A 12,318-nucleotide genomic window follows, 5' to 3' on the forward strand; every position below is an offset into this window, starting at 1 on the left:
CAGAGGTCATGCTCCCTTTGTTTTTAAAAAAGAAAGGAAACACTAAAATAACTGAATTTCATAAATATACAAGGTTAGGGGGGAAAAAGTCCTGTAACTGTCCTGGGTGGCCCAGAGATGCCTGCTCTGGGGGCACTTACCCAAGAACACCAGCACAGTGCCCACCCACTGCATGGAGCTGATGGGGTTGGCAAAGAGGATCACGGAGGCCAAAATGGTGAAGAACTTTCGCGTTGTGGTGATAATGGAGCAGGTCAGAGGACCAAAATACACAACTGTCATGAAGATGAAGCTCTAACGAGGGGGGGAGAAAGAGATGGGATCAGGCTGGCTCCTAGATATCAGCCACAAGGCCTAAAGCCAGTAACAGGTCACCAAGGCTAATCCTGCAACCCCTTCCTCCCCATCAGCCTAGACTCCCTTGGGGAAGCAAACCACTCAAAGCACTCACCTGACCTAGAGCACTGGTCAAGCCAAAGAGCAGTATGTTATAGATGATGGTGGGGTACCTTTCAGCAAAGCTCAAGAACTCCCAGAGTTCCCCAGTGAACAAGATTCCTAAGGAGAAATATCAAAAGATGGATGGCGCATTTTGTGTGACGCAGCACACACACACTCACATGTGGGCTACCAGAGTCCTCTGATGGGGAGGGGGGACGTATGGCTTAAGTTTGTATTGTCCCCTCAGGCACCTTCTCCCACTTTCTGATTAGAGAAATTAAAGAGTTTCCCAAGGAAGGCATGGAAGTTAATGAGCTGTTTCGAGCAAAGTAATCGAAAGCAGTGATCCTCAGATGTTGCAAAGCTACAGCTCCAAACACCCCCAGCTTGAGGCAGCCCTGGCAACAGTCACCTCCAGCCCTTAGCAGCCTTATCCATTAACCCGGTTGCTGAGCAAACACCACTTTCTGCAGGGGCCAGATTTGGAAAGGCCAGGCAGCACCGATTTACAGCAGATGCATTCATGTCTGAGCTACAATCAGTGCCCACCGCATATCAAGGCCTCAAGTCCTGCACAAGAGGGCAAGCTCCCCAGGCAGGCTTGGGTTCTACTTTGTGTCCTCCCATGATGCCTGGCTCACGTTTATCTGACTGTGCAAGAAATAAGCACAATGCACAACATGCTGTTTAGAGTTTCTCCAGGAAGGTTTCCCCTGGGCTTGGCCACGGGGGCATCTTAGAACAGAGGCAGGTCTTTGGCCTAGGCAGTTAGCCACTGGCATATGAGCTAGGGATCAACTGGATGAGGGCAGTGTGCCCTCTGGTGAGACCTGGAAAGAACAGCAGAAGTGCTCCTTACCAGCTCCCAGCAGCAATGTTGACCAAAGGTTGATGTTCAACATCATGTGGTTGGAACCTGTTTGATAATGAGCTCGCATGTGGTCCTGGGAAACACCAGTCAGTCCATCCAGGGTCAGAGACAATAGCTGGAAAAGAAAATGTGCAGAGGGACATGGGAAGCCCTGTGGGCTAATCCAAGACAAAGGACCCTCACCTGTCTGAGAAGCCTCAGAAAGTCACTGCCTTAAGGCAGACAGGACACTGAGACTGCATTCTCAGAAGAAAATGCTACCACTTGATAATGGGGGGTGGGGTGGGGAGTGGTGAGACCATGCTCTATCCCTATTGCCCCCAGGCACTGGAGTTACTGAACAACACAGTGAGAATATGATCAGAGCAGGGCAGAAAGCCCACTCCCAATACAATGCCATGTGCCTGGCTGTGGGAGGCAGTGGTCTAGAGCAGGCTGGGGCAAGCACATGGATCTTCCAATAAAGCTGGAGAGGAAATCTGCTCCCAGCACCTTAGTCCCCTGGCTTATAGCTTGTACAGTGCCCAGTGTCTGGATTCTGTGGTCATATACTGCCTGGGCCTCACCACTAATACTGCCACTTAACAGTCATGTTATCACGAACAAGTTATCACTTAAGCTTCTCTATCTCCTTACTTGTAAAACAGTAATCCACCTATGCCATGAGGTTATTATCATCAAAATTCATCAATTAGTCTGTGAAATACTGAAACAGGGCCAAATCCACAGTAAGGAATAGCTACCACAGCATTATTTTTAGTGGTGTTCAGTTAACAACACGTTAACTCCTTCCCTCTTTGCCTTCAGATCTTTGTGTTCTCACCTCAGCCTTTAGAAACAGGCCTTGGAGTCATGGCTTCCCCAGATGGAGAGCTGAACTGTAGTTAAATATTTCAGGCTTCCCAGTACAGCTGCAGCTGAACCATAGGCCAGACAGCAAGAGACAGAATTTAGAAGTGAGGTCAAGGAGTACCTCAACTTTCCTTGACAGAGTGCTGCCTGCCTAGGTTGGGCTGTGCCTTGGCTAAGATTACTGGAAAAGGGGCCATTCCCAACAGAATTGCCTACCAGGAGCAGCTCGCCATAGCCAACTGTGTGTTCTTCCACCCCTGCTACTTTCTTGGGCTTATACATGAAAAGGGCCACTCCAGCCACAATTAGCAACACACACATGTACTTGGCCATTGGATACTTCTTCTTTAACAGGGTCACTCCAAGGAGCATGACTACAGGGAAGAAACAAAGTAGAACAGTCAGGCAACCTCAGGCATGGATGAGCCCAGCCACTGTCCTAGAAAAGAATCATGACAGAAAAGAATGTTGACGTGGAAAGTCTATAATAGACAAGGAAAGTGCAAGGTTGGCATCTAGATAAAAAGCGATTGAGCAACAGGATTAAACAGAGCATAAGGCAGGCAAAGGTTGGGAGCAAAGGTGAAAGGTCCAGGAGGGCACAAGGGTGGAGACAGTGGGGGAAAGTGAGAGGTTGAGAGAGTAACAATAAAAACAGACTCTAGAGTAGCTAACGACAATGTAAATACATGGGGCCATGTGACCGACTAGTCAGCCTCCAGCTCCCAGTAAGAACTGCACCATAGAAGTGATGCAGGTGACAGGATGTTCAGGGAGAAAGGATGGAGGAAAACCCTTGGAGACAGCTATGATGGGGTGATGAAGCCTGGAGGGTTACAGAGCTCTAGCAGAAGAGAGAGTAGCCTACAGGAAGAATGAGGGCGGAAGATGAGATCCATCTTCTTCGACTTACCTGGGATTGGTTTGCAGGATTTACCAAGGACCTGAAATTAAATTCAGCAAATAATTTCTGAGGATCTGTAATATTTAAAGTACTGTACTAGGTGCTATGTTGAGTAAATGTGGGGTCTGCACGAGAGACTGCAGCCTCCGTAAGCAGCCCTATCACGGTCAACCAACCACTACCACGCCTCAGATTCGTGGTTCTTTACACTCGAATTTCTTAGACACACTTTTTATGTAAGTCACAGACCTGAGGGAAGGATCCTTAGTTCTTTTCAAGCAACTCTGAGCCAACCCTCATTCCACCCTGAGATTTCACCTGAGTTGGGTAGTTGACAAACTGTAGTGCTGAATTGCTGGAGACCATGGCACCCAGATAGGATACAGAACAGGCAGCATAGAGCCAGCTCCGAGTGCGATCCACCCTGGCAGTGTCAAAAAACTGGATCACTGGGAGAAGACAAAAAAACAAAAAACAAAACACACACAAAAATATACAGGAGAAATCCAGTGGACCTAGAATGCATCACTAAACAGAAGTTGAAGCCATATGAAAGGTACTTGTCTAGCAATAAGAACAGAAACACAAACTCTTTCTGTCTTCTTAGACTGAAAAATCTCTGAAGATTACTCAACTGCCACCTAAATTTAATACAAGCCAAGGTACAGCAGAGGTGGTGATCTCATTCAGGATAAGGAGCTATCTAGACAGTCCTGCTTACTAGCACTCAAGGAAAATGAGAAAATGCTTGAAACGGACACATAAAGGAAAATCAAGGGGACAAAGAAAAAAAATTAAGTATTTTCAATGTGGCCTGGATCATAGAACCCATTTCTGACTCACAAGTTGTACTAGTAAGGAAATGAATATTTACCCAGATACAAAACCATCAACTTTATAGAGCTAAGTTAAGTGTTAAAGGAAGTGGGGTTCTTGAGAGTAAGACATTAATGTTGGATCATTGTCTAATACCAAGGACACTGAGGGCATAAAGGGGACACAACAGGTTGCTAGCTAGGTACTCACAGATCTTGGCAAACACAGCATTGATCACACATTGAATGAAGACCAAAGTTAAGGCAAAAGTGAATGTCTCCTGCTTGGCTCCCTCCCCATACTTTCCTCTTGTTCTAAAAATGAAAGAGAGGGCAGGAATTGGAAATTTTCGCTCAGTTTCACCTTGTATGTCAGAGTCACTGAAAGATTTCAAAGTATTTTGACTATGGATATACAGAGGGCTTGGGAAGGATCTCTAGACTCATCTATAAAGGGTGCTGATTTTACTGGATCTAGAAACTAGACAATCCAGCCTGCTACGAGCCCAGGCCGAAAATATCCATAAAGGAAGGAGCTAGAGGAACCGTGGAAAATCAGATGGTGAAACTAGGTACCCCAGACAGCAAGATAAGGTACGTGGGCTAGAGAGGGCCAACGACGAACGAATCAGCTGTCTACGACCATATGGAAGTTCCCAAGTGGAGCCTGCAAGGAAACCTCAGACTGTGAAACTGAGGCCCAAGGAACCAACTGGGGGATAGCAACAAAGGGAATGAAAATAACCAGGTCCCAAGAAACCAGAGACCAACTTCCGCGCTATGGGAACCTTGAGAGGCTCAGCCTCAGCTGCAAAGAAAGGTGTTGGGGTCCTTGGAGGATGGGGTGGGGGTGTGCTGGTGGGGAACTCTGGGCCAGGGCAGCAGGTCCGCGAATCGGGCCGCGAACTGGGGGGGATTTCTGGGTTCCAGCAGCGGGGACTCGCTCACATCTTTTCCTGCAGTATCCCATAGTAAAAATAGCAGACAAAGACGCCGATAAAACAGAGCGGCAGGCGCAGCCGGTCGGGCACCAGGGGGTTGCTTGCGGCCATGAGACGCCCGGACGACCTGGCCGGAGACCCGCTCACAGCCGGCAGTGGCAGCGGCAGCGGCGGCGGCGACAGCTCCAGTCGGACATCGCTGACCGGCGACACGGGCCTCATAGGAGCTGCATGCGACGGCCACCCAGCAGGCCCCAGCGGCCTCAGCCATAACTGCCAGCTCAGGGACACTCAGGGAAACCGCCTCAGAACCCATAAAGCGTTTCCAAGGAAAGGGGACCTGTCCCAGGACCTTGATTTTATTCCCGGTGGCCAGGGCACCCAGCTGTTCCAATGTTAATGCCTTGCCCTCTAAACTTTCCGATCAGGCAATTCCGAAGACAACTACGACCAGGACTTCGACGTGATGTCCTGAAAGATATGGAGGCGTGGAATGATGACGTATAAGGATGTGGAGGTTACCGATTGGCTGTGCTGTGCGAAGACTGACAGGTGGGCGGGAAGGAGGAGGTGCGACTTGCGGGGCAAATCGAATAGTTTTTTTCCCAGTGGACAGTCAGGCTTTTGCTGGGTCCTAACGCTCCTTAATATTGATGGGGACTCTCAGCGCCCTCTAGTTGCTGCCCAGAGTCAGCGACTTTACCCTGTCTGCCAGAAGAGGATTCAAGAACTTTGAGTCATTCTCTTAGGGTCCCATCGCTAATTTCATGGACAACACAGTCAAGCTTTGCTAGGTCAGAGCCTGACAAAAGCAGGGCAACCTATGCGTGACACCGAAATGCCTAGCCAACAGTTTTTTCCAGTCTGTAAATTAGGGCTAGGTAATTAGTAATAACCACCTTGTCACCTCTTGATTTTTTTGAGGAACAAATGAGCTGAGGTTTGTGAAAGTGCTTTATAAACTGTAAGGTGTGCTGTGCATTTTTAGATATCATTAGTCATTACTCTATCAACTCTGACCTTTTTTCCTCACATCCTGGAGGTGGAAATAGAGGCTTACCAAGTGAGTTTACTTCAGGGTCTTACAACTCAACAACAATGGAACTGACATTCCTCCGACCTTCAGGTTCTTTCCCATTGAGCTCTGGGGTCAACACTTCCCTCATCCGATAGTTGGGTCTCCTCCACCTGCTGCCACCAAAGCTGGGGTGAGACTGATCCCAGACCTTCCCTCTACCCTCCCCAATCCCCACATTCCCTTCTGGCCCCCTCACCCCCGACCCCCCCACAGTAAGTAGCACGTGGCTATCTGGGTAGAGTTTGGTCTCTTCTGGCTCCTTTGGCACAGCCTAAGGCAAAGGAAGGAAACTCGGGGCAGCACCACACCCATCACTCCGGGCCTGACTCACTAAGGCTTTGGGGATTGGCCAAACATCTTTTGGGGGAGGGGTAAGAGAAATAGGGTCTGTTCTCAATCCAGTCTCCTTTATATTGGTGGGGGTGAACCCCGTTTGTGCTCTTGTCCAGTAGCTTGCTCCACTGCACCAGTCTGTGATATCAGGGCCCAGCCCCGCTGGCTAGGCTGAGACCAGGGTTCCAGCCCCAGTTCTTCCTCTTTACTAGCTGGGACTTCAAAGCTTTCAAACTGAGTCAAGTTTCCTACTTGAATATGAGTGCACTGTGGTAAAAAGCACAGGAGCTCTATTCAATGACCTGGTTCCCATTCTTAGTTTCTCTATTTGGTATCTTTGGGGCAACTATTTAATCAGTCATTCCCTCACTACAACAAACAGATTTATCACCTTTTTCTTACTGATATTTCAATGACATTTTATGTAATGCACTTAACAAGGTATCTGATGCTTACTTAGCCAATGAGTAGTATCTGGGATAGTCTTGAGATTTATGACAAGATAATGCTATATTATGAATGCCATGGATTAGTCAACTTTTCACCCATACAGTGAGGATACTGTGTCTTTTATACAAATGTTTTATAAATTGCAAAGTACTAACTCACAAAAAATAAAGCCCAAGATTTTTTACGGACACAGCACTATAAAGCAGTTGGGCTGCAAAAGAACAAGACTTCTACCCTCTATGTCGTAGTTACTGAGATGAAAGAATGCTAAAAAAGAAAAAAAAAAAAAAGCTAAAATGCCCCTAAAACTGTGCCAAGAGATGCAACCTGGATGCCTTTCCCTGGTCTTGTGCCCTTGCGGTTATAAGGAGTACCCACAAAGTCAAACTGTCTCCCTGGGCACCTCACTTCCTCTGTGAAACTCTTCCTCCTTAGGGAGTTTTCCCACAATCACCAAAGAATGGATGACTTCACCCTACCCTCCAGGATACACACCCTTCTTTATCACAGACACCCTTTACTTGGATCTGTTGTTTAAATATCTATGTAAGGAGTTCCAGCCCGGTGGCCTGAGGACAAGGGCCCTGTTTCCCCCAGTACAACATCCACATACACATCATCACAAGTTAGGGTAGGGGCTAAGGAGTAGATACATCTCCATCCGGCTCCTCCTCCCAAAAAAATATTTAACAGAACTTCAAGCAAGCTGTTGGGAATACTTATTCAGTTTATTAACACCAAGATCTGCCAAAAAAAAAAAAAACTCTAAACACAGGATAAGAAAACTTGAACATTAACATTCTTCAATCTCGTGTAAGCTCTGCAATACGGAAAATATACAAACTTCAAACAGCTGCAAAAATAGTGTCTTTGGGAGAAAATAGAGTTTCTACATCGATACAAGAAAAATAGGCATTTTTCTAATCCAACCCAATCCTGGGGCAGGTGAAGAGTGCAGAGTCACCACTCGCCACCTGGAGGAATGCCAGCTCTCCCTCTTCCCCATGACCCACCAGGGGCTGGGCAGGCTGGGCTGCTGCTTAAGACAATCTTTGTCAGGGTAAAAGCGAGATGAAAATGCCACTTGGGAAATGCTTGGATCCCCCCTCTGCCAGCAGCTGGATTGGTCAAGTGTTATGGCCCTTTTGGGCTGCTTTGGTCAGCTCCTCCAATCAGAGGGAGGTACAGGGATGGGGGTTGGGAAGATGGGGTATCTCTCTTCCGGTGTCCTTGTCTGTGTCTGTGGAGGAGAGGGAAGGAAACCTGTGGTGCCCCCTCTCCAATCATGACCAACTTGCTCCATGACAAGGACAAGGGTCTTGTGTACAGTCCTTTGGACTCACACCCGGGGCAGGGGACCCAGGACCTTCTGGGTGTGTTTTCCACCAAGTGAGAAAGGTGGCAAGAACACAGGTGTGACTTGTGAGCTGCCCAGCTGCTAGTGGAAAAGGCAGGTTCCCTCTGTCAGAGGGGCTAGTGTCCATCAGAAAGAGGACCTAGGGCTTTGACACAATAAATGAAAGTGCTCGAAGGCCAAGAAGGAAGGGCTCCTTCATCTCCCACCTCAGGGGAATGACGGAGGGACCTGCCACCAAGGCACTGCTCTCCATGGGAAAAGTTGGGGGGAATGGGGCCCTCAGACCACCAAGGAGCTCTGGAAAAGCACGGGCTCTTCTGACGGCGGGGTGCGCTGCCATGGCTCAAATGGCAGGGAGGTGGCCTTGGAAGCTTCTGGATCCTTCCGAGGTGGTGGCCTAGGACTGGTGGGGGGAAGAGGGGACCCTGGGCTTGAGGGGCAGTTACGGAAGATGAAGCCCATGCTGGGGAAGAGGGGCTTCATCAAGCTGACAGGGCAGAAGGCTGAGCCAGTCGGGTTGAAATGGACTTTGTTCTTGTCAGGACAGGAAGTCAGGAAGGCCAAATCAGGACCTGGAGACCTGGAAAACAGAGAGAAACACATAGACATTCAAGGGAAGGCACACACAGGGAAGAGAGAAACAGCAAATGAGAACGGACGAGAGCTGTCGGCATCACAGGAACGGGGCCCTGGGTCTGTGTTCAAACAGGAGGGGAACTGGATCCCAAATGACAGGTACTGAGCAACAATTTGCAAATATGCTTATGACAGTCTTGGGCCTCTCAACTTCCCATTTTTTGGATGGCTAAACAGTAGGTAATCTACTGTGGCTAGAAACAGGAGGTACTGGAGCTACACAGGAAGGAGAACTTTCTGAGAACGTGATTCTAGAAGAGGAGGCCACGGGCTCTTGAGGGATTTCTGCAGTGAACAGTGGGGACAGACCACTTGCCACAGAGCGGAGAGACTGTTGCAGACTTTTTAGTCGAAAGCAGGGTTTCTCAGCCTCAGCACTACTAATACTTTGAGAGGGTAAGTTCTGGTTGTGGGGCTGTCCTGTGCTTTGTAGGCCGTTCAAAAGCATTTCTATTCCCTACCCTCTACGTACATAGCACCTCCCCAGCCCCAAGTCATGACACTGTCACATGTCTAGGGGCAGGGGGCCAAAATCAGCCCCCTTTGCAAGCCACTGATGTCAAGAATCTAATTCTTGAGCATGTCTGAAAACTGATTTTTCAAGACCCTTGCTGAGAGGAAAAGAAAAATTGTGAGAGAGGCAGCCAGACCTTTCAGAACCAGATCCTAAGTCACCACATCATCTTGGCTAACCAGTCTCTCCTTTCACGTGGAAAGAATAATCCCCTTCCAGTCATATAGGGGAAATAGGAGGTTAAAGGAGGTTAGGGCAGAGAGTTCTAGAGTCAGGAATCCTGAAGATAACAAGAGTGTGTGTCCATGCTTCCAGCCCAGGGAAGCTGCTGCTTATGAGAAGACACGTGTACAAATGTGTGGCAGCCAGTGCTGCCAGTGGTTCCATCAACCACCTAGTTCTGAGAGCACAGCACACCTCAGACACAGTGCGGCCTGCTTTCCAGAGCCACAGAGAGAATATTTCAATAAAACAAGTCACGGGAAATTTTTGTTTCCAAAACTATGCTTACACTACACTGTAGCCAGTAAGGGTAGAAAAGTATTTTATGCATTAAAAAAAAATGTGCATACCCCATGAAGTGGGGGAGGGGTGGGGATGGGAGCGCTGTCTACTCCCAAAACACAGTGTAAACCACTATTCTATTGAAAAAAATGTTATACCAATATATAATATTATAAACCAATATAACTTTAATATAAATTTTTTGAAAGATGCCATTGAAACAGGAATAAAAATGGCTCTCATATTCTCCCAGGAAAAAATGAAGCAAAATGTGGGGAAGGGCATCTTTAAAAACTGGAAAAACCGAGAACTAACACAAAGATCAGCATGGCGCCTCTGGGGCGGGGCATGTTCCAGGAGACGCCTCCGCGGGGGCAGCGGCCGGCCAGGAGAGCAACGCCAGGGCGTCCAGGCTGGCAGCGCCACGTAACGGAATGCTACACGAACGGGAAAGCGCTCTGTAGGCTCAAAAATAACAAACTAAAAAATTAAAAGCTGGGGGAAAAGGTACAAGCCTTAATTAAAAAACACTATTGTTAAAAAACACCAACCATCATCTCAGCCTTCAAGGAATCATTATCATTTTGCTGGTATAAAAAGCTCAATAATCTGCAAAGTGCAATAAAGTTGAGTTAGGCCTGTGCAATACATAAAAGAGACAAAAATGCACTCAGGGTGTAGCTTTATCAACTGATTTCCATCTTAATCGGACAAGTCTAAAAATTCATAACTTAGGAAGAAGAGTGGGGCATGGGGAGAAAGGCAGAGGGGTACAGGCGAGAGGCGGAATTGGGGGTGAGAGGGGATGAAGGCCTGTATGCTGGGTGCGTCTGGGAAGGCCTAGGGGCCCGGCACAGTTCACCACCTCCAGGAGTTCCCCGATGGGCCTGAAGGAAGGGTAGGCACTGGGCAGGAGGGAAAGTGCCCTCGGTGTGTGTGGAAGCCATGTGGGAGGAAGGTGACCCAGAGGAAACCAGGGAAGACTCAAAGGATACGAGGGCAAACAGCAGGACTCCAAGCAGCCTGACTCCCCCTGCCGCCATCTTACCATGTCAGTAGAGGGGAAGAGGAGAATGTGGCAGAGGAACCTCTAAACACAAGAAGTTCCCACTTGGGGAGCTGTTACAGTGAAGAGAGCCCAAAGGGGCTAAGGATTTCTACCCCAGAACATCTCAGAAAGTAACTGTGGGATGACCACCATTTACCGCGTTTAGACAGGAGCTAGACAGGATGACCAGAAGAGGTTAAGACCTTTTGATTCAAAACAAGCAGTATCTGAACCCCCACGAACAATTCCAAGTTGTAGCCAAACTATAACATGGATCAGTGAAGCCCTGAAGAGACAGCAGGCCACAGTGAAGATGGGAGCAGCACGCCTGAAGCAATGTTAACATGACTTGGGTTCTATTCGTCCTTCTGCTGCACCATGGGCCTCGTCTCCCTCCCTCATCTGAGATAGGCATGGAGCCACCAAAGACCCAAATCCTTCCCTAGCCCAACTCTGGGCGTACACTTTCGGACTGCCACTGAAACCCGAGCTGCCAGTGTGACTGGTGACTTCAGCTGGCAGGGGCAATGAAACGAGCTCAGGCGTGATTGCTGAGGAGGCTGTGTGGGCACGTGGAAAGGTTAACTCTCAGTGCCCTCTGCTGACGGCAGGGAATGATAGATAGAAAGCAACCGAGGCAAAGTATGCTTCTGAATGCTCCAATCTGGTTTGGGCATATTCTGGAGTCATTACTTGTAAGGACTGGACATTTTAGCCTCGGAGTTAGTGACAGCTGAACTACTGAAGCAGCAGGATGAAAACAAACTTGGTCTTCTAGAAGCAAGTGGAAAGCTTTAGGCTCCCCCACCACATCTGTGGGGACGAGGCACTTCTAATCTCTCCCCTGAAGAGAGCTGCAAGGATGTTCTCTCTCCCTCTGAATGTGGTCTAGCAGATTCTCACACCTTTCCCCAGGGATGGAAAAAAAAAAGAAGAAGAAGAAACAAGGGTTTAGGTTTCAGATCTCTTTCCTTCCAGCTCCTGCTGCGCTGTGGCTGGCATGTGGGCAGAGAGCAGGTTTCTATGGAGATAATGATAAGCAAAGATTTAAGTGCTCAGAGTAGGTAATGTCAACAAGTTTGATCATGGAAAAACTGTGAGACTGATAATCTAGAGCTGACAACACCCTCGGGACGAGAGAGAGCCCAAGACTGAAGAAGGGACTGTCAGGTGGGACAAGACAGGACTAATCCCCATCAGTATCCCTCCTCCCGCCCTGTCCACCCGATGTACTCACGTGGCCTCTTCAAACACACGCACTCGCTCACAGCCTTCCGGCGGCTCGCGTTTGAAGACATAGCTGTGATTGGGCCGAGGGGAGGCAGCAAAGGCGAGGACTGGAGATGGGCTGCCATCTTCCAGAAAGGCTGGGTGGCCCGGAGAGGAGGCTGCAAACAGAGCAAGCCCGAGTCTTGTGGTGTGAGGGGTGAGGCTGGGGAGGGGGTAGGGTGGAGGGGCAGCGGAAATGCTAGTCCATGTTGTTTATACACAAACATCAAAAATCCTTAAGACAATTGACCAAAACATATATCCTGTTATACAGGGTTAAAAAAATACAGCTGATATACCAGAGA

General features: G+C 48.5%; 2 protein-coding genes across 3 annotated transcripts in view; both read right to left on the bottom strand.

Annotated features, from left to right (window-relative positions):
- Nucleotides 1–5,047, bottom strand: part of SLC35B1 (solute carrier family 35, member B1) — a 6,722-nt gene extending 1,675 nt beyond the window's left edge. The window contains exons 1-8 of one of the 2 annotated variants that reach the window (XM_004684319.2): nucleotides 4,832–5,047; nucleotides 4,095–4,198; nucleotides 3,387–3,517; nucleotides 3,078–3,108; nucleotides 2,381–2,538; nucleotides 1,301–1,427; nucleotides 452–558; nucleotides 141–294 (exon numbers count right to left, since the gene is read on the bottom strand). In XM_004684319.2, coding sequence (XP_004684376.1) covers nucleotides 141–294; nucleotides 452–558; nucleotides 1,301–1,427; nucleotides 2,381–2,538; nucleotides 3,078–3,108; nucleotides 3,387–3,517; nucleotides 4,095–4,198; nucleotides 4,832–5,046 — 1,027 coding nt within the window. In that variant the 5' untranslated portion in view covers nucleotide 5,047. The remainder of the gene's footprint in view (nucleotides 1–140; nucleotides 295–451; nucleotides 559–1,300; nucleotides 1,428–2,380; nucleotides 2,539–3,077; nucleotides 3,109–3,386; nucleotides 3,518–4,094; nucleotides 4,199–4,831) is intronic. The other variant, XM_012726651.1, reaches the window with a different exon arrangement.
- Nucleotides 5,048–7,387: 2,340 nt separating this feature from the next.
- Nucleotides 7,388–12,318, bottom strand: part of FAM117A (family with sequence similarity 117, member A) — a 44,603-nt gene continuing 39,672 nt past the window's right edge. The window contains exons 7-8 of the mRNA XM_004684320.1: nucleotides 11,982–12,132; nucleotides 7,388–8,622 (exon numbers count right to left, since the gene is read on the bottom strand). Of these exons, the coding sequence (XP_004684377.1) occupies nucleotides 8,322–8,622; nucleotides 11,982–12,132 (452 nt within the window). The 3' untranslated portion in view covers nucleotides 7,388–8,321. The remainder of the gene's footprint in view (nucleotides 8,623–11,981; nucleotides 12,133–12,318) is intronic.

Source organism: Condylura cristata, unplaced genomic scaffold (assembly GCF_000260355.1).
Source record: "Condylura cristata isolate star-nosed mole 26May11 unplaced genomic scaffold, ConCri1.0 scaffold00017, whole genome shotgun sequence".
NCBI classification, from domain to species: Eukaryota; Metazoa; Chordata; class Mammalia; order Eulipotyphla; family Talpidae; genus Condylura; species Condylura cristata.